The sequence below is a fragment of the Ornithorhynchus anatinus genome, chromosome 11 (assembly GCF_004115215.2).
Source record: "Ornithorhynchus anatinus isolate Pmale09 chromosome 11, mOrnAna1.pri.v4, whole genome shotgun sequence".
Taxonomy (NCBI): domain Eukaryota; kingdom Metazoa; phylum Chordata; class Mammalia; order Monotremata; family Ornithorhynchidae; genus Ornithorhynchus; species Ornithorhynchus anatinus.
The window spans coordinates 36,966,818-36,992,756 of record NC_041738.1 but is presented as its reverse complement, the minus strand read 5'-3'; the positions used below and the strand labels follow the sequence as shown (position 1 = coordinate 36,992,756).

General features: G+C 54.9%; 3 protein-coding genes across 8 annotated transcripts in view; 2 read left to right on the top strand and 1 right to left on the bottom strand.

The window, feature by feature from the left end:
* Window positions 1–132: 132 nt before the first annotated feature.
* On the top strand, window positions 133–10,516 carry LDHD (lactate dehydrogenase D). Of its 2 annotated transcripts, none has more exons than XM_029075250.2 (11): window positions 133–296; window positions 5,167–5,279; window positions 6,434–6,575; window positions 6,868–7,009; window positions 7,320–7,479; window positions 7,818–8,017; window positions 8,165–8,293; window positions 8,933–9,060; window positions 9,382–9,472; window positions 9,717–9,807; window positions 10,136–10,516. In XM_029075250.2, exons 1-11 carry the CDS (start codon window positions 222–224, stop codon window positions 10,299–10,301), a joined length of 1,437 nt encoding a protein of 478 aa, XP_028931083.1. In that variant the 5' UTR covers window positions 133–221; the 3' UTR covers window positions 10,302–10,516. The 2 variants fall into 2 exon arrangements, with proteins under 2 accessions (XP_028931083.1, XP_028931082.1); XM_029075249.2 differs by having other exon boundaries at window positions 135–296; window positions 9,717–9,828; window positions 10,136–10,512.
* Window positions 10,517–10,604: 88 nt separating this feature from the next.
* On the top strand, window positions 10,605–13,247 carry LOC114815071. Of its 3 annotated transcripts, XM_029075254.1 has the most exons (4): window positions 10,605–11,320; window positions 12,438–12,489; window positions 12,604–12,661; window positions 13,005–13,247. In XM_029075254.1, the coding sequence occupies exons 1-4, from the start codon at window positions 10,814–10,816 to the stop codon at window positions 13,051–13,053; spliced, it is 666 nt and encodes a 221-aa protein (XP_028931087.1). In that variant the 5' UTR covers window positions 10,605–10,813; the 3' UTR covers window positions 13,054–13,247. The 3 variants fall into 3 exon arrangements, with proteins under 3 accessions (XP_028931087.1, XP_028931088.1, XP_028931090.1); XM_029075255.1 differs by lacking the exon at window positions 12,438–12,489; XM_029075257.1 differs by lacking the exon at window positions 10,605–11,320 and having other exon boundaries at window positions 12,175–12,489.
* The window catches only part of ZNRF1 (zinc and ring finger 1), a 94,747-nt gene continuing 82,052 nt past the window's right edge, over window positions 13,245–25,939 (bottom strand). Inside the window, exons 3-5 of one of the 3 annotated variants that reach the window (XM_029075251.1) lie at window positions 18,001–18,106; window positions 15,351–15,442; window positions 13,245–14,977 (exon numbers count right to left, since the gene is read on the bottom strand). In XM_029075251.1, the coding sequence (XP_028931084.1) occupies window positions 15,385–15,442; window positions 18,001–18,106 (164 nt within the window). In that variant the 3' untranslated portion in view covers window positions 13,245–14,977; window positions 15,351–15,384. The remainder of the gene's footprint in view (window positions 14,978–15,350; window positions 15,443–18,000; window positions 18,107–25,939) is intronic. The other 2 variants (XM_029075252.1, XM_029075253.1) reach the window with 2 other exon arrangements.

Sequence of the window (25,939 nt, the reverse complement as noted above, 5' to 3'; positions counted from 1 at the left end):
GTTCGTTTCCCATCCCTGCCTTCGAGCCACCTTAACAGGCCGCTCCGCCTTAAACCGACCCCTCCCTCCCTCCAGGCCCCTGCCCTCCCGGTTTGGCCAATGGCCTGGGTGCCAGGCGACTCCCGGCAGCCTCTGGGCGGCTTCGGACCACCCCTGTGGGCAGCTGTTCAGTCTCCCTCGCGGTCCGCCGTGCCCCCCACCCTGACCCTTGCCCCCCCCCAATGGCCCTCAAGCTGCTGCACGGAGCCTGCCGGGGGCTCGGCCCGGGGAGGAGCTACCACCCTCGGGGTCGGCAGGTAAGGCCTCCCTACCCTTCGGCCAACGGGTCCTGGGGCACCTGGGGTCAGAGGTCACCGCCGGCCAGGGCAGATAATAATAATGTTGGTATTTGTTAAGCGCTTACCAGGTGCAGAGCACTGTTCTAAGCGCTGGGGGAGATACAGGGGAATCGGGTCGTCCCCCGGGAGGCTCCCAATTAATCCCCATTTTACAGATGAGGTCACTGAGGCACAGAGGAGTGAAGTGACTTGCCCACGGTCACACAGCTGACAAGTGGCAGAGCTGGGAATCGAACCCATGACCTCTGACTCCGAAGCCCAGGCTCTGTTCAGCGCTTCCTATGTGCCAGGCACTGTTCTAAGCGCTGGGGTAGATATAAGGCAATCAGGTTGTCCCACGTGGGGCTCACAGTCTTCATCCCCATTTTACAGAGGAGGTCACTGAAGCCCAGATAAGTGACTTGCCCAAGGTCACACAGCGGACACGCGGCGGAGCCGGGATTAGAACCCATGACCTCTCTCAAGCCCCGGCTCTTTTCACTGAGCCATGCTGATCTTAGGGGGCCCCAGGGAGAGGACCTTTCTGCCTCCATCTCCTTCTGGAAAATTGAGCGGCCTCGCCTGCCCGTTACCCCACTAGGAACTCGGGGTTCGCCTGTGGACTGGGGGTGATTAGACTAAGCCCGTCAAAGGGCAGGGACTGTCTCTATCTGTTGCCGACTTGTACGTTCCAAGCACTTAGTACAGTGCTCTGCACATAGTAAGCGCTCAATAAATACTATTGAGTGAATGGTGGCTAGAGCATGGGCCTGGGAGGCAGAACCACCTGGATGAGCTTAGGCAAGTGACTTTGCTTCTCTGGGCCTCGGTCGCCTCATCTGAAAAATGGGGATTAAGAGTGTGAGCCCCATGTGGGACAGGCACTGTGCCCAACCTGATCAACTTATATCTACCTCGGCTTAGAACCGTGCTTGGCACATAGTAAGTGCTTAACGAGTAACATTTAACAAATCGTTCCCTCTCTTGCCCCCTTTAAAGGGGGAGTGAGAAGCAGGGAGGTGTAGCAGCGAGGGATCCCGATCCCACCGTGGGAAGGATAGAGTCGGGGAGGCATGGTGTAATAATAATAATAATAATGTTGGTATTTGTTAAGCGCCTACTATGTGCGGAGCACTGTTCTAAGCACTGGGGTAGATACAGGGTAATCAGGTTGTCCCACGTGAGGCTCACAGTTAATCCCCATTTTACAGATGAGGTAATTGAGGCACAGAGAAGTTAAGTGACTTGCCCACAGTCACCCAGCTGCCAAGTGGCAAAGCTGGGATTCGAACCCCTGACCTCTGACTCCCAAGCCCTGGCTCTTTCCACCGAGCCACGCTGCTTGGGCCTGGGAGTCAGAAGATCACGGATTCTAGTCCCACCTCTGCCACTTGTCAGCCGTGTGACCTTGGGCCAGTCACTTCAGTTTTCTGTGCCTCCGTTACCTCAGCTGTAATATGAGGATTGAGATTGAGAGCCCCACGTGGGGCAGTGGCTATGTCCAACTCAATTTTCTTGTATACACCCCAGCGCTTAATCCAGTGCCTGGCACATAGTAAGCATTTAACAAATACCATGGGAGATGGGGGTCTGGGCAGCCCGGTTGCTGGGGTTGGTACAGGCCAGCAAGGAGGGAGGCTTATCGAACCTCCCATTTGCACTGGGCTTTAAAGAGGAGTGGGGCTTTGGGGGTAAATACTGGACTGAAGAGAATTCTGGTGGTAAAGCCAAGACATCTTGATTAACCTTTCACTCTGATTGGGTCAGTCAGTCAATAGTATTCATTGAGTGCTTACTGTGTGCAGAGAACTGTTCTAAGTGCTCGGGAGGGTACACTATAACAGATATATTCCCTGCCCACAGCAATCTTACAGTCTAGAGTGTCAGCAAGCACAAGACCATCGATCAATCCATAGTTTTTATCGAGCCTGGATTTGTGCAGAGCCCTGTACACCTAAGCACCTGGGAGAGTTAGTAGTCATGATCCCCACTCTTAAGGACCGTACAAAGTAGCGGGAAAGACAAGACACCGAAATTAATTACAGGTAAGGGGAGCACTGACTAAGGATGTCTACGGAAGCACTGTGGGGGTAGGATGGGTACCAAAGTGGCTAGGGTGTACAGATGTAAATGCATAGGTGATGCACTAGGGAGGGAAATAGAATGAGGAGAGCAGAGAGTAGTCAGAGAAGGCTTTCTGGAAGAGATCTATTTGAAGCAGCGTGGCCTAGTGAAGGAGGACGGGCCTGGGAGTCAGAGAACCTGGGTTCTAATGCGGCTCGGCCATTTTTCTGCCATGCGATCTTGAGCAGGTCACTTAACTTCTGTGTCCCTCATCTGCAAAAGGGGGATTAAGGCTGCGAACCCTATGTGAGACACGGACCGTGCCCAACTTGACTATCTTGTGTCTGTTGCAGTACTTAGTACCGTGCCTGCCACATAGTAAGTGCTTAACAAATACCATTTTGAAAAAAAGCAAACTGAAATAGGTTGTCCAAGTGAACAGGCAAGTAATAAAATTCACCTGGCTACCTGGGCTTGGGCACCACCTCAGAATAACTAAGCCTGGAGGGGTGACTGAAAAGGAATTCAGATCTTCCAGGGAGATTAATGTGATGTGCATCGGAGTCAAGGGAACTTCCCAGCGGTTGGAGTGCCTTTTGGAATAAAGCTTTTGCCTTTTAATGGGAATTGGCAATTTGTCATGAGGGCAAAACCCAACATCCTTGGCTTAGTTATTCTCCACAGAACCAGACTGTTTTTGTATTGGGTCCTCAGAGTGGAAGGAAAGCTTGCAGGTTGATTTCGGGGACGAAAGATCGAAGGTATTTGTTTAAGACCCGGGAATGTGAGAGATGAGGCCTCCTCTCCCACGTTGTTGGATGCCATCTTCGAAACTCGGCATCAACATTATTGGCCCGCTCTTTCACAACCGTGCGTTGAAAGGAAAAAGACCCGTTTTCGGATGAGTAATTGAGATAATTAAAGCTATTGGTCAAGAAAAATGCAGGAGCAAAAGACTCAGCAGCAATCTTAAGCAGAAAAACAATGCTCCTTGGTGTTATTTCTTGAATTCTTGCTTGGGAGAGCAGAGGGTATTATTTAAACTGTACAGTCGTCCCAGAACGCCTAGAGAACTCATAACTAATTTCAGAACCCAAACCAGTTTTCTGTCCACATTTGTGGGTCTGCCAAGATGCCCGGGAGTGATGGTTTATGTTTCCAGCTTAGATCTCTCCTCCCCAAGACAGCCTGGACCTCACCCCCTGCCCCAAGATAGCCCAGAATCTGGGAGAGAAGCCAGTCCCCAAAATAAGCTCAGCCCCAATTATTGTTCTGGGAAACACCAGTTCCGGATGGCTGCAGGTTGCAGGTGTTCTTAGATCAAATGTTTCTTCCCAAAAGCATGAATGTGCCTATCAACTCTGTTATACTGTACTCTCCCAATCGCTTAGTACAGTGCTCTGCACACAGTAAGTGCTTGATAAATATGATTGATCGAGGATGTCCAGCTGCTTCCCAGGCCAGTGATCCACCTCCATGGGAAAAGAAAGTAGCACAGCAGGGAGCGGGGCCTGGGATAGAAGCTGTTGGTGACTTGGCATTTCCAGTTCCATTTCCATTTCCAGGAAGAAGCATGGCCTAGTGGGTAAGAGCACGGGCTTGGGAAGGATGTGGATTCTAGTCCAGGCTCTGCCACTTTTCCGCTGCCTACCCTTGGACAAGTCACTTTTCTGTGCCTCAGTTACCTCATCTGTAAAATGGGAAGTTTTTAAAACGTGAGTCCCATGTGGGACAGGGACTGTGTCCAACCTGATGATCTTGTATCTACCCCAGCGCTTAGAACAGAGCTTGACACATAGAAAGAGCTTAATAAATACCATGATTATTATTATTATTATTATTAGCTGGTAGCCTGAGGCAGGGAGTGGCAGAAACAGGGAGGGTGGAGAATGTGGCTACCTCAGCCCAGAGGGCTGAATGTCATAGTTGCATTTCCCTTCATGCAGTAGCAGGAGTAGTACTTATCAAGCACCCACTTGGCATTGTACTAGGCTGTGGGGAAGAACAGGATAGAGGTGAAACGTTCCCTGCACACAAGGAGCTCACATTCTAACGGGGGCCCACCGCTACACGGTGAAGCTGCAGAGGTTGGGGGCTGGAGCTCTCGTCGGGGTGGCTTACAGATTCTGGGGGACGCAGGAGGCGGAAGGGCTGAGGGGAACGAGAAGGGTGAGGGGAGGAGGAGGCGACGGCAGCAAAGGAGCAGCAGAAGCAGCCACCGTAGCTGTCTAGATCCTCTCCCGCCAGTCACTTGGAGCGGGGCCCTGCTGATTGTAGGGAAGCAGCTGCTCCAAAGGGGGTTTCATTATGTCCTGATGGGAGAAGGGGACCCACTCCCACTCTACCTTAAAACACTGGAAAAAACCTGGAGGGTGGGTGGTATTGTCCTCTCCCAAGGGCTTCATGCAGTGCTCTGCACACAGGAAGCCCTCAGTAAACACCAATGGTGGATGGATTGGGGCTTGGAGAAGGAAAGCCACAACCCCTTTGGAAAGGGGGAGCTAGAGCAACTAGAAGGAGCTCATTTTCTAGCCCTACCAAGGAAGACAGAGGTTTTGGGAGGAAGGGAGAGAGAGGTATCATTGGCGACTGGCACCCCAAAGCCCCTTTGCCCAAGTTTGGAGTCGAATCCAGAGTCCTGGCCCCTCTGACAAGGCTCCATCCACAAGAGTTTGTCCTTCCTTCCGTGGAAACTGTTCTGAGGGCTGGGGGGGAGGCTGCTGGGGAAGAGGGGGTGGCTGACCCCATCCCAGGCTCTGCCCTTCTGATGTGCTAAATTCCCCAGACCCAGGTGAACGGAGACCTCATAGAAGCCCTGAAGAAGGTGGTAGGAAGCGCTAACGTGTCCACGGCAACCGCTGTCCGGGAGCAGCACGGCCACGATGAATCCATGCACAGGTATCAGAGTGGGGACGAGAGGATTCTGGGTCGCCACCCCACCGAGGTTACTAGAAAACAGTGGGGTCAGAGAGGCCTTGGACCTGAGCAGGAAGTACAGACTCAGTAGCTGGGATCAGGACTCGTGGCTTCTGGTCCTAGTTTTGCCCCCATTCCTGGCTTCCCGAGCCCTTGTTCCCTGGGTCCCTTCTCCGCTCCGAGCTTCAGCTTTTCAGGAGAATTAGGAGCCTTGTAGTGATGACACCCCTGCCTCCTCATCTCCCATTCCCTGAGACTAAATTGTCTTCATATCCCTCTGCACCCACACCTCAAAACGTCTCAGGAAGTCCTGTGAGAGTGCCCTCCCCCCATCCTCAGGGTCCTGCTTTGCCTTCCAATTTTGAGGGAGGGGAAGCTGAGGGCCAGAGGGGCAGGGAGCCTGGTTGCACCCCTGCAGCCCTCCCCACCTTGCCCCAGGATTTGGGTCCAAGCCTTGGCGTGGGGTTTTACCCGTTTCCATCTGGACTCAGATCTTGGTAGCTGGTTGTGGTGTTATTCCCAGAGAACTGCTGAGGTGGGCAGAGAGCTTAACCCCTGCCCTTGCCCTCTGTGGGCAGCATGGCCTAGTGGAAAGAGCACAGGCCTGGGAGTCAGGAGACCCGGGTTCTAGTTCTGGCTCTGCCACTCGTCTCCTGAGTGACCTTAGGGAAATCCCTTTACTTCTCTTTTCCTCAGTTTCCTCGTCTGTAAAATGGCGATAAAGTACTTGTTCTCTTTCCCTCTTAGGCCAGGAGCCCTCTGTTGGAGATAGACTGTGTTGGATCAGATTATCTTGTAACCACTCCATTCATTCATTCATTCAATAGTATTTATTGAGCGCTTACTATGTGCAGAGCACTGTACTAAGCACTTGGAGTGCTTGGCACGTAGTATTTACTAAATTCCTCTGCCATTTTGGCTATTACCTGGAGGCTTGAGATCTATCAAGAGCTCTCTTCGGGGATGAGGGTGGTGAGCTTAGCCTGGGAGCCCCATGTGGGACAGAGATTGTGTCCAACCTCATTAACTTGTACCTCCCCCAGTGCTTAGAACAGTGCTTGACATATAGTAAATGACCGCTTAATGAATACCATAAAAAAAGGCCCAACTCCTCCAGCCTCATGTTTTCCCAACAGATGCAGCCCCCCAGATGTGGTGGTCTGGCCGCAGAATGTGGAACAGGTCAGCCAGTTGGCTGGACTGTGCTCTGGCTGTGACGTTCCGATCATCCCCTTCGGCACCGGCACGGGCCTCGAGGGAGGCGTCAGTGCCGTGAGGGTAGGATGGGTGGGTGGGCCTGGTGGGAGTGGATGCAGTGGGTGAAGGGTCTTCTTTCTGGCTTTTGGAGCTGTGGTCACTACTGTGGTCTGGGCTTGTCCTGACCCAAGTCGACAAAGACCCCTTTGGTTTCCTGCTATTCCTCGGTGGGCTGGATGTAGCGAGAGGGGACGATTCTCCAGACCAGGGCCGCCGGTTCTGGCTGTCTGAAACAGGAATCCCGGGAATGGCCCTGGGTGGGCTGTTCTGGATGGGCAGCCCTAGGCATCTGCCTTCCTGCCTGCCCCACCAGGGTGGTGTCTGCTTCAACCTGACACGCATGGACCGCATCCTCGAGCTGAACTCCGAAGATTTCTCAGTGACCGTGGAGCCCGGCGTCACCCGCAAAGCCCTCAACTCATACCTGCGGGACAAAGGCCTCTGGTTCCCTGTTGGTATGGCTCTGGGGGTGGGGGGTGCTGGGACTAGAGGGGTTTTGGGTGTCTGGTCCCACTTCCCACCGGATCTTAACCGGCATGCTTCTCCCCCAACTCTCCATGCCTTATCTTCATCTCCTCGCCTCGCCCCACCCTCTGTGGACCCGGAACTGGCCGTTACCTCAGGGCCCAACCAGGTCCCTCTTAGTCTCAGCCCGTCGGGGTGCCTTGCTTCCTGCTGTGGGCCGCTGCAGCCACCCTGTGGCACCTCTCAGCCCCTCTACTGCTATCTACTTCCCCCAAAACCACTTGCTTTGTGCCTCGGCAGACCCCGGAGCCGACGCTTCCCTGTGCGGCATGGCGGCCACGAGTGCCTCGGGCACCAACGCGGTGCGGTACGGGACCATGCGGGAGAACGTCCTCAACCTGGAGGTGGTGCTGCCCGACGGGCGCGTCCTGCACACAGCCGGCCAGGGCCGCCACTTCCGGTGAGGGGCGGTGGGGAGGGGCAGGGGAGCCGGGAGGCCAGTGGTCAAGGGGAGCAGGGGAGTGGGTTCAAGAGTCCCCACAGCCTGCCTAGCAACCTAGCTAGCGGGCAGGCTCCGCTTCTGAAAGCCCAGGGGCCATGTCCTCCCATCACTTTCTAACAGTCCTAATTCAGAGAGAAAGGGAAGGCCACGTGGAACAAGGCAGCAGCCGGGGGCAGGGCATCAGAGAGTCCAGGCTGGGGGCCAGGGATTGCTGCGGGGCCTCATGGGCACCTTGTTCTTTTGCCCCCAACCTCTCCCACTCAGCATCTCTGACTCCAGCCTCTTCCCCGGTCCAGGAAAAGTGCTGCCGGCTACCACCTGACGGGTCTGTTTGTGGGCTCCGAGGGGACCCTGGGACTGATCACCAAGGCCACGTTGCGGCTCCACGGCATCCCCGAGTCCACCATCGCCGCGGTCTGCTCTTTTCCGAGCGCCCAGGCGGCAGTGGACAGCACCGTGCAAGTCCTCCAGTCTGGGATTCCGGTGGCCCGCATCGGTGAGGAGTGGCCAGGGATGAGGAGGGAGTTGTGCTGCTGCTGCACAGGCGATGGGGAAGCAGGAAGATTCTGCCCTCACAGTCGGAGGCTTCAGGGAACTGACCCCCACTTTCTCCTCTCTGCCTCCCCCGTCCCAACCACCCCAGAGTTCTTAGATGATGTCATGATTGATGCCTGCAACCGACACAGCGGCCTGAACTATCCCGTGGCCCCTACCCTCTTCCTGGAGTTCCATGGCTCCCAGCAGGGCCTGCAGGAGCAGGTCCGAAGTACAGGTACGAGAGCCGTAGGCCCGCGACTGCGGGGTCAGGGTGTTGGGCGGACTGGGAGGAGGAGAGGACCGCACCCCCATCAGCGCAGCCAAGAGCCGCAACCTTCCTCTGCAGAGGCGGTGGGATGGTGCCCAGGCGACGAAAGGTGTTTTGAGCTTGGCCCACAGATGCCTTGGGCTGTATTGGTTTAGCTTGGGTTGAGACCCGGGACCAGAGGGCTCTCGGGACGGCCCGCTGCCACGTGGTCAGACCCAGTGGACCATTCCCAATCTGGTCAGTCCTCGGGTCTCTGGCCGTGGTTGTTCCTTGGGTCTTACTGGCCTGGAGGTATGGCAGTGGGCTGAACTGGGCCCCAGGCCTCCTGTTAGGCCTGATTGGGTCTATGTCTCTGCTTTCTCTGTGGGGATGGGTCTCCCCTCGGTTCTGGGAGTGAATCCTGAGAAGGAGAGAGATGGGGACGAGCAGGCTGAGGGCACAAATGCTGAGGAGCATAGCTCTGGGCAAGCCTGAGTGGGGGAGGAGGAGAAGAAGGTGAAGGGAATGGACTACTGAGAGGCAGGAGTTGGGCTGAAGAGAGTTTCCCAGCTGAAAGGGGAGGAGGGGGGATGGTCAGAGGAAGGCTGACCCGGCTCGGTCCCACAGAGGAGATCACCAGGCTGAACGGCGGCTCGGACTTCGCTTGGTCCAGGGAGCCCGAAGAGCGAAGCCGGCTCTGGGCCGCCCGCCACAACGCCTGGTACGCAGCCCTGGCCCTCCGCCCCGGCTGCAGGGTGAGTCTGGGCTGGGCTTGCCAGAGGGCAGTCACTTGGGAGAGGGCCTGGGGGAGGGAGTCCTGGCCACTGGAGAGAGGGGTGGGAGTGAGGGTCAACCCTGCCCTGCCCTCGCCCCTGGCACTGTCCGGGGGCAATCCCCACCCCTTCTGAGACCTGGGTCCCCTCCAGGGATCACGGGGCAGCCCTAGGAGTCGGGCTTGGTACCTCCTGAAGTAGACCCCTCCCTGGGCACCCCAAGTTTCTTTAAGGGTTCAGCAGGGGGCTGAGCAGAGAAGAATGGCTTGCTGCTTTGCTGACTCACCTCCATCGGGCTCCCAGGGTTACTCCACGGACGTCTGTGTCCCCATCTCGCGGCTCCCGGAAATCCTGGTGCAGGCCAAGGAAGATCTGAGGACATCTGGACTCACAGGTCTGCCCCCCTCCCAGCTCCCCACGCCCTCACAGCCCCCAACCATCCAGAGAACTTGGGAGCCCTGGAGACTGCAGTCTGACAGCAGGATCGAGAGGGTCCTGACCCCAGGGACTAGGCAGGGGCTGTGCGGGGCCCCGGGGTGGAGAGCAGAAGGGGGAGGCCGATATGTTGGGCAGGGAGCCCTGCGAGGGAGGCAGGGAGCACAGAGTTGGTGGGGACTGACTGTGAGTCTTCTCCTCAGGCCCCATCGCTGGGCACGTGGGAGATGGGAACTTCCATTGCATCATGGTGTTTGACCCCGAGGACGCAGACGAGGGCCGCAGGGTCCAAAGGTTCGTGGAGCAGCTGGGCAGGTATGAGATGTGGAAACTACCTACTCCTTCCAGGGCCTCCAGGCTTGAGGAGGCTGAGGGTCCCCTTCTCACTCATCCCCAACCCTCGCCTGTCCCAAGGCCAGGCCCGTGGTCCAGAGGAGCCTGGGAGGGGTCAGGGTGGGCTTCAGCCTCTGGGTCCTAGGTCTCCCCGATCACAAGCCACTCCCAGGGCCCCTGGTGCCTGCTCTCCCTGAGCAACTGAGGGATTAGAAGAAGGCCTCATCCTAGCATCCAGCAGCTGCCTACCCACCTACCCTCACTGAGTGTGTATCTTCTCTGTGCCCAGGCGAGCCCTGGCCCTCGGAGGGACCTGCACTGGGGAGCACGGCATCGGCCTGGGCAAGCGCCAGCTCCTGCAGGAGGAGGTCGGCCACGTGGGCATCGAGGTCATGGGGCTGCTGAAGGTGGCGTTGGACCCTAAGAACATCATGAACCCTGGCAAGGTGCTCTGAGGCCACTCCTGGGCTGCTCCAGAGAGCTTCTGCCTCTGTCCTCTCTGCTCCCGACCCAGGCCCTTTTGATAGTCTGGAGGGGCCGGAGCAGGAAGAGTCCTCGGGGACCCTTCTGCCGCTGCCCAGGGCTCCCAACCAGGATGAACCAGCACTCCCACCTCGTTCCCCGACAGACCGAACGTACCAGAATAAAACGAGTGTTGTTCTGCGTTCCATAGATTGGTCAATTTTGGGACCGGAAGGGGACTGCAAGGGCTCATTCAGTCCAGCCCCCTGTTATTAGAACCTGCATCTTCCCTCCAAAAAGTCCTCTTGAGGAAAGTCCTTTAATCAGCCTTTTCTCGGGAGCACTCTTGGTCACCGCCTCCACCTCTGGGTGGAATCACCCCCCTCCCCTCTCTGCTCTCATCACCTCCTTCTTCCTCATAATGCAGGGTTACCCGACAATCAGAACAGGTATTTGCTTAGGGGTCCCCCGGGTTCTATAGGGAGCCTGAGCGCTGTTTGTGCCCATGAGGCCTGGCCCATGGGTTCCACCCTGTCCTTCCCAGCCCTGCTCCAGCTCTGTCCTTGGCTGGCTCCCCAACCCCCCTCCTGTCTTCAGAAGACCACCCCCTTCTGGAATCCTGAGCTGCGTCTGCCACTCAACTGCCGCAGACACAGACACCCACCTCTCTCCTGCAACCCGGTCAGGCCCGGCCCAGCCTCCAGTCACCCGAATCCCCACCCATCCCTTAAGTGTGAACCCTCAGCCCCAGGTCCAGCATCCTCCCCTCCAGGCTCAGGGAGGCTCTGTGGACTCTGAGGGGCTGAGGGGAATCTGGGGAGAGTCCTGGAAAATCAGCCGCTCCCCAAACCCTGCTCCCAGCAGCCAGGGACTCTTGTCTGCCAGTTTCTGCAACCTGAGGGGCCCAGTGCCTCAGCAATCCTCCCAGTCCAGGTCCTGTCTCCTGCCTGAAGCTGGATCCGGGTTCCGCACCAGGCTACTGGAAGTGGTCATGGGCCTGGAAGGAAGTCAGGTAGGTAAACCTGTGGCCCACTTCTGGCCCACAGCAGGTGGGAGCTCTGTGTCGGAGTGTCACCTCCCCTGGCCGCCCAAGCCCACCTGCCCATCCACTAGCCTCAGTGCTCTTTGGCTGGGGCTGAGGCAGCGGCAGAGAGCAGGTCTGAGGTTTAGCCCTGTCTCTGGGGATCCTGCCCCATCTGGCCATGGCCTCGGTGCCGGCGGTGGGTGGCTGAGCGGTGGTCAGGCTGGGAACCTTGTCTGCAGCCGTTCACACGCTGCCCCGTCCCGTGTGGGGAAGTAAAGCTGGAACCGGGGGTGTGGCTGGCAGGCGAGGTTAGGAGCTGCCTGCTCACTCAGAATGACACACGCGTCGCTGCCAGACGTCCAGACGCCCCCACACAGGCAGCTGACACTGCCGCTGGACGGCAGAGACACAGGCTGGTCCCCAGAGCTCCGCGGCCCCATGCAGTCTGGGCTGCCGGCCTTCAACACGAAGCCTCTGGGTTCCTTCTCCCCACCCCCTCACTGCAGCTCAGCCCACTCGTTCCACGTGGGGGCAGCTGAGGCTACAGAGCTCAACCACAATGGGCAACCGGGAAGCAGTTAGCACTTAAATTACCAAAAAAAACACTGCACAGGCACTTCCTTTTTTTTTTTTTTTTTTGTGGTATTTGTTAAGCACTTATCATGGGCCAAGTACTGTACTAATTGCTGGGATACAAGCTATTCAGGTTGGACTTCTGGGGGCTCACAGTCTTAATCCCCATTTTGCAGAGGGGGGTAACTGAGGCACAGAGAAGTGACTTGCCCAAAGTCACACAGCAGACAAGGGACGGAGCTGAGATTAGAACCCAGGTCCTAGGCATAGTGGGGATGGGGGCTTGTCCTGTGGCTGCCCCCATCCCCTTTCCTCCACTCTGGACAGGGGCTTCCGAATAGGAATGATTAAGGACCAGTTTATGGGGCACTAAGTGTGACAATGGAGGAATAAAACCCTCTTGCAATTAGCGTTTTCAAAACAGTCCCGTCAGCTCCACTGGGTGGGGGTGAGCCTGGAGGGTGAAGGAGAAACCGACTGGGAACTGCTAAAAGAGGATGCTCCCAGCAACAAGCATTGGCCTTTCTCATAGATGCCTCTCTGCCAGCCCACCCGACCAGCCCAGCTCGGGTGCCGAAAGCCAGGTAAGCGGCCCCTTCCCTGATCCTGGCAGTTTTGGTCTTAAGAAGGGCCACCTTCCTTGAGAACACGATGCCTTAGCCCAACGTGGTGAATGTGATTTGCCTCTCTCTCCACAGCCCTCAGCCCCCGGAGAGAGCAAAGTCCAGTGGATTTGTGCACTGGAGCAGCAGCCCCGTGAGTCAGCACTTGAGATGCAAATGGTTTAGCACAACAGGGAAAGGCGGGGAGAAAGGGAGGAAGCCAGGAGCGGCAGCAGTAGGGGCCGGGGCCCTGGGCCGAGCACACAGGGTTGGGAAGGGATCCAAAACCAGCCAGCCGGCGGGCTCTGCTTGAGCTCAAACCCCGCACAGTCTGCCTCGTCAGCCTTGCCCACCGCATCCCGAGAAGCTCTCGATGCGGGTGCCCGGTTTCTGGCTGTCGTGGTGCTGCTATATGAGGCAACGGGGGCCGGCAGCGGGAGCCCGGGCACCCAGCTGGGTTCTGGGGCTCTTCCTGGTACATCCTTCCTGTTCTACAGGGTGCAACTGGGCGGTGGAGACCAGCACCATCCGAGTTGGCAGAGTTAGGACCAGTGGCACCGTCCCCTTTCCCTCCAGCTCAGGGGTCCTAGGAGGATAATGGAGACATAACAGGTCAAGCCTGCCTCAGGCCTTGCCCCAGGCAGCAGCGGGACCCACTCACCCCTCACCACCCCACAGGGCCTAGGCCCTTCTTGCCCAAGCAAAACCCCATGAAAATAAAATCACACCGACACCTGTTATTGAACATTATTTTTAATACCATATCAAAACACCTTGACTAATGAAGAAAGCTTTTTTCCCCAAGCTTTGAACAATTTTTATGTTTTCAGTTTTTTGGTTTTTTTTTAATATATAAATACAGAACCCTATCTTGCATGGGCAGATGCCACATATGAACTTCAATGGCTAAAATGTTCTCAAACGGAGCGTGCGCCTGAAAACGGGTTGGCTGGACCTCTTTTTTTCATCTTTTTTTTTTTAAGTTTTCTGGAAAAAAAAAATCCACAAGGGTCTAAGAAAAAATGTTCAGGCATCTTCGCAGGACACTTGTGATTGTTGGATCCTCGGAACTGTACTGAAGACCGAAATGGGGAGGGCAGAGAGGAGAAGAAATGGGGATAGAGGAGGGGGCCGGAGAAGGGAGAGGAAAAAGAGGACCGGAAGGAAGGGAGGGAGGAGTCCAAAGGGTTGTCTTTTGGCAATTTGGAGATGGGACGTGAGGAAAGTGCAAAACTAAAACACAAGATGGAAATCGCCCGAGCGGTTTCACCAGCCCGTCTGCCCGCTGAGGGGGGCTGGGCGGGAGAGGCGTGGCGCCTAAGCTCAGGGCCTGAGTGGTTATAGCCAGAGGCAGGGTGGGGGGGGTGGGGGCAAACAGCAATCTGTAAACATCACCAGGAAAACACCAGTCGACACTAGACTTTTTTTGTAAACACTTTTAAAGACAGACCCACAATGCCTTTCAAACGCGAAAAGAAAATGCCCTTTCCCTCCTCGGGGGTGAGATTGCAGTTGCTTTTTTTAAATTTTTTTTTCTTCTTCTCTCAAGTTCCTCCTCATTCAGTTTGGGGTCCGGTCCGCCAAGGGGAACGATCCTCTTGGACGTCAGTGCGGGAGCGTGGCCTGCGTGTGTCCGGCGCCCGCCCGCCGAGCAAGGTTGTTTCCTTTTGTGGACTGGAATAAATACGTTGCGCTCCGTCTGGCCGGAAAGCCGGGGGTTGGCTCCGTCCCGCTGCAGCCCAGGCAGGGGCCAGTCTGACTGCTGCCACCGTCTGGGGAAGGGGGTGGGAGGAGGGGGGGCTGTTCCCGAAGCCAAACATCAAGACGGGATTCCAGGAGGCCCATCCAGCTTTGCTCTCCCTTCCAGCTCGCTTGCTCCCTCTCCCCCTCACTCTCTCTCTCTGGCTCCTTTGCTCACTTCTTCTTCTCCTCTCCCCATGTCATCAGTCTTTTAGGTGAAGGTAGAAAGAGCCAATGTCCCTGAATTTTCTTACATCATCTCTTCTGGGGTGGTTTGAGATAAATAATAAAAAACCAAGAACCAAAGCAATGAGACCAAAAAAAAAAAAAAATCCAACGGAGCCATCGATGACAGGAGTTGGAGTGGATTCAAAGGTTTCAGTTTTGGTGGGGGGTTTCTTTCGTTCTTGCAAAAATAGAGAAAACGTCAGCCCAGAACTCTGTAGGGACAGGTGGGGACAGGTGGGGAGGGGGAGAGGAGAGGGTGGTCAGCAGTAAAGCAAGGTGCCCTGGAAAAGAAAACGCAAGATCAAACCTACACGCTCCCCCCTGAGGGGGCCGGGGCCGGACACCCTCCCGCCCCATCTCTGAGTCAGCTGGCTCCACTCCCCAGTAAGCGAGACACTCGGGGGGGCAACGCAGTCCACGGCCAAGAGTCCTAGAGTGCCTGACTGCTCCAGCCTGGGCTTGCAAAGAGAGGAGCGGGACGAGAGAAGAGGAAGTGCAGGGGCTGTAAAGGGAAACAGAAGAAGACGTCAGACTGCAGGCCAGCCACCAGCAGGCCCGCGGTGGAGGGAATTAGGGAGGGGGTGAGGACGTCGGAGGGAGAGATTGCCCACAAACTGAAGAGGTCAGCAGAGTTCCTGAAGGGCTGAGGATGGACACAGGAAACTGTGCAACAGCCTGTGGCAGCTTGTGTTGACCCATCCCAACCAAAGGTCACGGACAAATGTTGCAGGGAGACAGGGCCACGAGCTCCCTTCTCCCCACAAGGCTCTCAGGATTCCCCCAGAGCAGAACTAGCAAGCCGGGGGCTCTGCCCCTCTCTTTTTTGGGAAGAGTTCACTTCTGGTCTGCATTTAGGGGCTTTCTGGGTACCTCACCTTGGAGAGGAGTGAGCGAGCATTGTCCAGCAGGTCAATCCGAAGGGTGCTCAGGGCAAGATCTGTTCACTTCAAACCACGAATCTATACAGCTGGGGAGAGAAAGAGCACAGGGTTGGTGCTTATAATCAATGGGCCCATTTCCTCTTCTCCCCAGCTTCCGAGCCCAGAGAGATACCGCCGCCAAGAAATTTCTGAGGCAGGAACCAGGCAGCTCAATGGGCTACTGTCATCCCCTTGGGATTTTTCACTACGATCCCATTTTCCCCTCCGATCTTCCTGGTCTGTCTCTGACTCCAGCCTGGAGGCTGCTGTAATCCCTGAGTCCGCTCTGAGCCCAGCCATGGCCCACTGGGAATCCTCCCTCTGACAGCCTGGTCAAGGCCCAAAGAAGACCCTTCTTCTGCCATCTAGTTACGCATGTCAAGGGCCAGGCCAGCCACGGTTCAGTGAGGACCCTCCCTCCATCAGCCTGCCCAGTGTTAGGAGAGGGAGATGACCACCTCTCCCTGCCTCAGCCTCCCTCAGGGGCACACGATGGGACAGAGAGGGCAGGAAGAGGACCGAGCAGGAGGCCAAGTCAACCCACTAATGAGGTCCCAGCTCCGGGGAGCCCAGGCCAACCCCAAGGCACCTTTGGACTCTACTGACCACCCTGAGATCAACTTTCTTGAAGCAGAAGGAGTAAGGGGGTGGTGAAAGATAGGGGAGAGGAGTTGTGTATTGGTCAGGAGACCTTCCTCTCCACCTCCCCAGCTTGCCACAGAGCGAGGGGAAAGACAACAGCAGATGCAATGACATCACCCGGAAATACTTCTGCTAATTCTAAAAGCAAAGGGCTTTAAATGAAATGGGTTTTGAGGACCTAGAATTTCGATTCAAAGTCCACCAGGCACCTGGTTGCCTGAGGCCTCACAGGGGCATGGATTTCTGCTCTGCTGGGAATAGAGTGCTCTCAGTGGCGTGGGGCTAGACAGGAAAAGAGGGAGAAGAGGCCCTGATCCCCAGCTCTGCTGTGAGGCTTGCTTAGGAGAACGAGCGTGGCAAGTGGCTTGGTCCCAGTCTGGAGCAGCAGGAGCGAGTCAGTTCTACGGAGCCGCCAGCCGGTCCGTCCCTCCCTCAGAGGCCCTCTCCACCTGGCTCTTACTACTGGCCCTGGGAGAGATGGGACTGGCAGCCCTGACCGCAGAGTGTGCTGCCTCCAGGTCTGGCTCTTGCAGCCTCCTGGGAAGTGGGAGGTGTGGGGGGTGCTTAGGCTCTGATCCCAGCTGACCAAAACCCGCCTAATAATAATAATGATAATTTTGGTATTTGTTAAACATTTACTATGTGCCAACCACTGTATAGTAAGCCCTGGGGTAGATACGACATAATCAGCTTCCACATGGGGCTGGCAAGTAGGAGGGAGAACAGGTATTGAATCACCATTTTGCAGATGAGGGAACTGAGGCACAGAGAAGTTAAGTGGCTTGCTCAAAGTCACACAGCAGCTAAGGAGCAGAGCTGGGATTAGAATCCGGGTCCTCTGACTCCCAGGCCTGTGCTCTTTCCACTGTGCCACGCTGCTTCGCCTACCCACTAGGTAGCCATCGCTTTCACCAGGTTACTCCTGTAAACTCCCGGACGGCTGGGATCAGGTCGGCTACCTTGTGGTACTCTCCCGAGCGCTCAGTACAGTGCTCTGCACCCAGAAGGGGCTCGGTGACTGCTCTTGATTGGCCGATCCCTCGGGCCCAGGAAGAGCCTCTCGAGGGATAGAGGAGGCAGCTCTTGGGGCGTGAGGACAGAGGCTCCTGGCCTCCACGCAGGCTTGGGGAAGTGAGCAGGCGGCTCCCACATGGAGGGGAACACTGCGTCTGCCCAGCTGAGGCTCTGAGGTTCTGGGGGGGGAGGGATCTTCTTCCCAGCTGGAAACAAGAGCAAGCCTCCTCCCTTGTCTAGGGGAGAAACTCGCCCCTCTCAGAATGGCACCTGGTGACTGTTGCAGAAGTTGGGGGGGTATTACTGTCAGCCAGGGTCCCTCTCAGGGTGCGGGAAAGCACTCTACCGATGCAGTTGCTGTTTCCTGGGAAAATCATGCTATAAGGGATTCTTAACAGCTTAGGACAACCACATCTTAGTGCTCAGTTCCCTCTGGGGACCGGGTGGGGAGAGAACAGGGTGGCAAGGGCCTGACATCAGAATGGAGGCTGGAGAAACAGCTAGGCAGCTGTGATCTTGAGCTCACCAAAGCCCAGAGTCCCCGTGGTCAAACAAACCCGTTAATAAGTGTGCAAGCCAGGCAGAGGGCCCGCCCCTCACTGACCCTGATCCAGGAAGGCAAGCCAGAACCAAACCCCAATGGAATTCACCTCCTCTCCCCAGAACGCTCTTCTCCCAGCCCTTTGCCCAATGGTTGACTGGGAGAGCTTCTTCCTTGCCTCGAGCATGCCCATCCTGTCCCGATTCCAGCCCTCTCCCTGGGATGTAATCCTCCCTGAAGTGGATGGGAGGAGGTCTCGCAAACTTAGGGGAATCTGAACATGGGTCCTTTGGCACATGGGGGAGGGGTCTGGGGAGGTGGGAAGAAGGAAGAAGGAATGGAGGAAAATGAGGGGGGGGGAAGGACAGGGTCTCCCAGCTGGCCTTCCCCAATCTCCTGCCTCTGTACCTTTTGTGATAAATGCACAGGCAGGGCAGCCTGGCTATTGTGTCCCCCTGCAGCAGCTCCTCCAGGCAGATCACGCACTCGCCTGCATCTTTAGTCAGCACATCATCTGCAGAGGGGCGACAGAGAAGGAAGGGCAGGGGAGATGGTCAGCGACTGGGACCGGGGCTGGTGGCTGAGAACTCCCACCCGAACAGCCGGACACTCACCACCACCCCACGACACACACAAGTAAACCTCCCCTAAGATCCCCCTCCCAAATGCAGCAGGCTTGTCCCTCACCGGCTGGGGATGCCCAGAAGGAAAGGGCTGCTTTTGACCGAGAAGGGGGGTTCCAGGGCTCCCCATGAGAACTCAGGTCTTGCTTGGCACCCGAGGGGTGATCTGAGCCTGCAGTAGAGCCCCAAATGGTGTCCAGAAGGGCGCCGGAGAACTTGGCAGAAAAGGCCCCCAGGGTCTGTTGAGCTGCAACAGGCCTGGAGCCAACAGCAAGGATGGGTGGCCCTGGAAAGCAGATCCAGATGGCGGGGATACTTCCGGTCACCCCGCCAGGCTGAGATCCGGGCCCTTGGCCAGGAAGGTGATGCCAAACAAGCCCAAAGAAGGCACAGAGCCAGGGGCCCGCCTGAAACAGACAGCCGGGTTGGATCGGTTACACCAAACCACCCAGGGCCTATTCTGGAGAGAGGTAGGAGCAACAGACTTAGTAAGCACCCCCGCTGGGGGCAATGAATTCTACTCAGTTTGGGAAGAAATACAACACACAAGTGGGCACGTTCATTCCCTGCTCACAAGAAGTTACAACCTAACGGGGAAGGTGGTCACCACGGATCTACCCGGGCCCCAACGCGTAAGTCGGCCACAGTGCCCATGTGAGCCTCGGAGCCACGTTCTGATGAGTGGGCTTTATTTTAGCCATTTATGAATACAGACTCATCCACAAGCTCTTCCCCTTCCACCTTCTCAGCTGCTTTTCAGCTCGTGAGTCAGACAAGGTCGGGTAGCCCTGTGGGATGGGATCGGGGAAGGGATGTGGCAGGGACGGCCTACTACTGGGAGAGGCGGGGGGCAGGAGGTGGCTAGCTGGCAAGGAGAGGAAGACCACATCCTCATCCCTACAGTCAATAGAGGAAGAGGAGGCGGAAGGTGGCGGTTGTGGGTGGGTTTTTTTTTTTAATGGCATTTGTTAAAAGCTTCCTATGTGCCAGGCACTGTTCTAAATACTGGGGTAGACACAAGGTAAGCAGGTTGGACACAGTCAGTGTACCACATGCGGCTCACAGTCTTAATCCCCATTTTACAGATGAGGTAAATGAGGTACAGAGAAGTTAGGTGACTCATCCAGGGTTACACAGCAGACAAGTGGCAGAGCCGGGATTAGAACCGGGTGGTGGTTTTGCGTTTGCCTCCTCATCTGGTCAGGCAGACCAATGTGATGGGGTCACAAAACGCTCAGTCATCATCGCCCTGGAGCCAGCCTTTGCTTTACCCTGAAATAATCTGGGATTATGGGTCGGTGCTCCCCAGTCCTGCTCTGTCGACCCTTGGCAGGAGACAGACCGCAGTGGGGAGGAGAAAGGACTGTCTGGGAGGCAGTGGAGTGGAGCAAGGGCACGGCCAGAAGTGCTAATGAACCAGGCATCTGGCCCACACACAACTGGCTCCACTGACCCTGAGCGACCAGGCCAGTCTCCCGCTCCGAAGCAGTAACCCAACTGCACGTAGAGATGCCTTGATTACTGTATCAGCCTCCTCGCTGACCTCCCTGCCTCCCGTCTCTCCCCTCTCCAGTTCATACTTCACTCTGCTGCTCCAATCATTTTTCTACAGAAATGTTCAGTCCATGGTTCCCCACTCCTCAAGAACCTCCAGTGGTTGCCCTCCACATCAAACACAAACTCCTTACCATCGGCTTTAAAGAACTCAATCACCTTGCTCTCTCCTACCTCAACTCGCTGCTCTCCTACTACAACCCAGCCCAAACACTTTGCCAACTCTAATGCCAAACTACTCATTGTACCTCGATCTGGTCTTATCTCGCCGTCAACCCCTTGCCCATATCCTGCCTCTGACCAGGAATGCCCTCCCTCTTCTTATCTGTCAGACAATTACTCTCTCCATCTTCAAAGCCTTATAGAAGGTACATCTTCTCCAAGAGGCCTTCCCTATCTAAGCCCTCATTTTTTCTTTTCCCACTCCCTTGCCCTGACTTTCTTCCTTTATTCACCACCCCCACCCGAGCCTCACAGCACTTAAGTACATATCCCTAATTTATTTTTTATATTAATGTCTATCTTCCCCTCTAGACTGCAAGCTCACTGTGGCCAAGGAATGTGTCTGTTATACTATTGTTTGTACTCTCCCAAATGCTTAGCAACGTGCCCTCCACATAGGAAGTGCTCAGTAAATTTGACTGATTGACATAGGAGCCTTCCAGCTCCTTCCTCCCTGGACAAGCAGCAGAGATGCTACAGTCACTGGCTCCATTCACTGGCTCCATCCTCTGGGAGGACTGACCACAAAGGAAAAAGCCAAAGACATAAAATACTTCAATTCCCAGTCCATTTCCGGGGTCTGGATCTCACCCCCACCCTGCAGGAAACCTGGGCTCCCTCCTTGCATTTGGGGGGCCCACCCCCTTCCCTTCCCTCCCTTTTCCTTGAAAATTGTGTGTTGGGGGGAAGTTTAGGGCTGAAAGAAAAAGGCGGTAGCAAAACATTGGAGCAGATTAGGGGTATGTAGTCTGTTTCTGGCTAAACTCTGTTCTCAAGGGCTGGTGGAGCAGTGAGGACCACAGGGACCACCAGGCCAAAGACTCCCTGCACCCCATGAGATATGTTTTAAAGGAAAAACACTTATCTGCACAGGTGCGGGCATGTGCATATGCGCATGTGCATGTGCATGCACACACACACACACACACACACACACACACTTTTTGCCCACAAAGCAATGAAACTCTTCATCTGGGCCTGGAGAACACGGCTCTGCTTCTTAATCAGCAGCTGGGAACAGGGTAGCTCATTTTCTGCATTCCCAGCAACAATTAAGGGAGGGTTTGCCATAATTTAGTGAGCTGGGAGGTGGGAGCAGGGGTAGGGAGGGAGGAAGGGGGTGGGTGGGGGATGGGGGGAGAAAACCCCCAGCTAGTGATGCAGCACCACAATCTCCTCCCCCTGACCTGATTTCCAACTTGGATGGAGAGAGAACTCCCCTCCTCCCCGCCTCCCCACTGATCATCTCCGTCAGCACCGGCACAGGGCGCTGGCTGGGTGGGCCGCTGGGCGATGGAGGGAAGCTCCTGGCATGAGAGCTGTCGACCCAAGGGGTCGGCAGGGCACCGTCAGAGCTGGGAGGGAGGGAGACTGGAAAGGCTGTGGGGGCTTTAGGGCTCGGCCTCCTGACGAGAGTCCAGATCCCTGTGACCCAGGGTCCTGGGTCCTAGGCCATTTCAGGGGAATCATTTGGCCAGTGATTTCCAGGGGAAAGAACTGACCAGTCCCATCAGGGTTAGTACAAACGAGGGGACTATAATATAAATCTCTCGGGGCAGCTCTCGATTCCCTCACCTTCTGAACATTTCCCTTTGCCTCGTGCTCACCTGCTTCCTCCCCAGACATAAAGTCTCAGTGTTGGGGGAGGGGGTGGGGACCCTCCAGATCCCTTCCCCCCACCTTGCAAACCACGCTGATGTCATCCAAAAATAGTGGGCGGGCTTGCAAGTTTCCCTGCAGAGATCACACCTCCCACACTGGGCTCTGCTGTCTGCAGGAGCAGCAGCAGCTCTTCTTCTGATCCGAGGGCATCAGGTACCCTAGGGTGCCCGTTCCTGGGCAGGGAGCAGCCCCGCACTGGTTAAAGAGAAAAGTTCCCCCTTCCTCCCCCGCCAGGAATCTCTGGGCTAGGGGAGATGGCATCGATGCAAACACAAACTTGGTGAAGGAGGTGAAATGCTGAGGACAAATAAACAATAATGCCAATGTGTCCTGTCTTAGAAATGACACTTGGGTCACCTCAGGAGTTGGGTGGAGTTGGGAGGATTTCTCTTCCATCCGGCTGTGGAAAGTGTTGTCCAGGAAGTGGGATTTCAGGTAGACTGGGGATTTTAGAGCAGAGACAGAACTGGGCAGGGAGGGGTGACGCTGTGAAAGAAGACCTGGCAGGATTCCCAAATGTCTGGGGTGAAGGTAGGGAAAGGCAGTAATGCCGTCTGTCACTCCTAGCGTGCCCGGAGGCAGGGGTGACTAGGCCAGCAGAGTCCAGCGTGTGCCCTCCTTGACCAAGGAGCACAGTGCTCCAACCAGTGTTTCCAAGATTTCACTTCTTCATCCCAGTTTTCATGGAGGGACCCGACAATCAGCCTACCCTGGCACTTCCGCCTTGCTTCACCCCTAAATGTTAACTACTTCCTCCACTTCCTGCAGTCCCATGGCACCCATTCACTCACTCTTCATTCATTCAATCATATTAATTGAGCGTTTACAGAGTGCAGAGCACTGTATTAAGCGCCTGGGAGACAATTCAACAATAAACAGACACATTCCCTGACCACAACGGAGCTTACAGTCTAGAAGAGGGGAGACAGACTTCAGTACAAATAAAGAAATTACAGATATGTACATAAGTGCTGTGGGGCTGGGAGTGGGGAAGAACAAGGGGAGCAGGTCAGGGCGATGCAGAAGGGAGTGGGAGAAGAGGAAAAGGGGGGTTTAGTCCAGGAAGGTCTCAGTGAGACTTTGAAGGGGAGGGGGAATAATTGTCTCTGGGATTTGAGGAGGGAGGGCAGCGTTCCAGGCCACAAAGGCATTCTGCCCTGTAGCCAGAGTGGCTGATAGAGGGCAGAATGCGGTCTATTACTTTCTTAGGTAGCTGGAGAAAGAAAAGGTGTTTACAGTGACGACTTCCCAACTTGTCCCTGCCAGCTCAGGAGGGCTGAACTCCATCCAGGTAGTCAGTCAATCAATCATACTTATTGAGACGTTAGTGTATAATAATAACAATAATTATGGTATTTAAGTGTTTACTATGTACTAAACACTGTTCTAAGCACTGGGGTAGATACAAGGTCATCAGGTTGTCCCATGCGGAGCTCACAGTCTTAATCCCCATTTTACAAATGAGGTAAGTCAAGCACAGAGAAGTTAAGTCACTTGCCCAACGTCACACAGCAGACAAATGTGGAGCCGGGATTAAAACCCATGTCCTCTGACTCCCAAGCCTGTCATGCTCTTTCCACTAAGCCACACTGATTCTCATTAAGCGCTTGGTAGAGTACAGTACAAACAGCTGGTGGACACGTTCCCTGCCCATAAGGATCTTACAGTCTAGAGGGGAAGACAGAGGTTAATATACATAAATTATTCATATATACATAAATGCTGGTGGGGCTGAGGAAGGTGAATAAAGGGTGCAAATCCAAGTGCAAGGGCGGGCAGATGTTCGGCTAGCTCGCTGCGACCTTTTACTGAATATTGAGCAGTGAATCCATATTCCCTTCCCTTAGTCTCCACCCTTTTCCAATCTCCTCACAACCAGGCTGGTTACTGCTTGTGTCGCTCAGCAGATGGTAATGCTGAACCCCTAGGAGCACTGAGATTTCTCTTGCTACCAAGCAGTTTGAGAATCAGAATGTGAGATCACCACTTGTCACACTAAGCATCCTTTGTTCAGGGCCTCGGAACAGCTGAGGATGGTGGCGCCAAACTCCCGGGGCTTGTTAAATAGATTGGTGCTGAAATAAAGGCTGCTCCCCCCTACATTTCAGGATGCAAACAATGGGTTAACATCATGCCCACCCCCCTCCCCCCAGTCAATTATGGAAACACCTTTATGGGCGGGCTGGAGGTGGACTGGTTTTTCACAGCTCTGGATGATAAGGCCCTTATTCACTTTCAAATTTCTCTCGGTCCACATCCTGCATGGCTTCCTTCAAATTGGGCCCATTTGTCTCCTAGAAGTTTCCAAGTCACCTGTTCAGTAGGACCAAGAGGGGAGGCCTTCTAGCCCAGCCCTCAAGCCAAGCCAACATCACATTTTCACATCAATACACAAGCAAACACACACCCACATACCCGTCCTCCGTCTCCCCCTCCTTCCCTTCCCGTCCTCCACAGAGAGCTGCCTCTCAGCTTCCTGAGATAATGAGATTTTTATCAGTGTATGCAGTGTCCCTGATAAGGCCCACCTCACACCAGAGAATGCACATTGCTGCATTTACACACTGCCCTGCTCAGCACTGCAGCACTAGCTTCCCACAGCGTCTGACACCCTTTCTCCTTAATCCTCTGGGTATCAATTCTATAGGCGTCTCTAGTGGGGCGGACTCGCCTCAGCCACCAAAGAGACGGCTCCTTCCTCACCATAGACAGACAGCCAGGGAGAGAGGGCTAGAGAGAAAGCCTGGTGGAAAGAGCTCAGACCTGGGAGTCCTGGGTTCTAATGCCACTTCTGGCTCTCGCCTGCTGTGTGACCTTGGGCAGATCACAACTTCTCGGTGTCTCAGTTTTCTCATCTGTAAAATGGGGATTCAGTAACCGTTCTCAATCAATCGTATTTATTGGGAGAGAGAGCACAGCACAACAGTAAGAGGCACATTCCCTGCTCACAGTGAGCTTTACCATCAAGTGACTGACCGACTGCTATTGCTCTGTTTTCCTCAGAAGGGATTTTTTTTATGTTCTAGGACTTCTCCACAAAAAGGGCTGTGTCAGAATCCAACCAAAACTCCTCACTACCGGCTTCAAGACACTCCACCAACTGATCCCACCTTACATTCCTGCTCTCTTCTGTACCTGGCTTCAACAATGTCTCTGTCTCCTACCGATTTGTACATTCCAAGCGCTTTGTACAGTGCTCTCAGTAAGCGCTCAATAAATACTATTGAATGAATGAACAATCCCACCTCCGACCCTTTGCTCACATTCTCACCCTGACTTGGAATTCCCTTCAGCCCCAAATCCTACATAGGCCATGGCCTTCCTGAAACCCCACATCTGCCAACAAGCCTTCCTTGATCAATTTTCAGCAGCCCAAGTCAAATAATCCCCTCAGCCAACTCCAGCATTTATACAATTATTTCCATCATCAGCACTTTTGGAACATCTGCTTATTCAACTGTGCAATTATTTTGATTACTATTTGTAAATATGTATAATGTGTTTCCTCCATTGGGCAAGAGATGCCTCTCTTCTTTGTTTTGTACTTTCCAAGCGGTTGGTACAGTGCTCTGGCCCTAGTGGGTGCTCAATAAGTGCCGCGGCTACTATTACTGCTGCTAATAACTACTACTATTCATACTTCTCCTTAGTGTAAGTTGTTGGAACTTCTTGGTGTAGGACCTCTCCAAACCTCCGATCCCTGACTCCATCTCGGCTTGAAATATAATGGTATTTGTTACGGTATACGTTAAATGCTTACTGTGCCAGGCACTATACTAAGCACTGGGATGGATTCAAGCAAATCGGGTTGGACACAGTCGCTGTCCCGGATGGGGCTCACTGTTTTAACCCCTATTTTACAGATGAGGTAACTGAGAAGTGAAGTTACTCAAAGTCACACTGCAGACAAGTGGCAGATCCGGGATTAGAACCTAGATCCTTCTGACTACGAGGCCCACGCTCTATCCGCCAGGCCACGCTGCTCCTCTGCTTGAGCCACCCCACTTTCCCAAAAAGGCCAGTGCTTCCAGGTGTTTGTCCCAGGGCTTGTTTCAAGAGACGATCAAGCTCCACCTCACAGGGGGCAGTTCGTTACCACTGAGGGGAGGTCTTCAAGTATTACCACAGCCCTGTGGGCACTCAAACTCAGCAGTGTGCCCCACTCCCACTCCCCATTTTAGTGTCTGCTCCTTTGGACACGGATCGTGGCTACCAACTCTATTGCACTGTTCTCTCCTGAGTGCTTAGTACAGTGCTCTGCACACAGTATGAGCTCAATAATAATA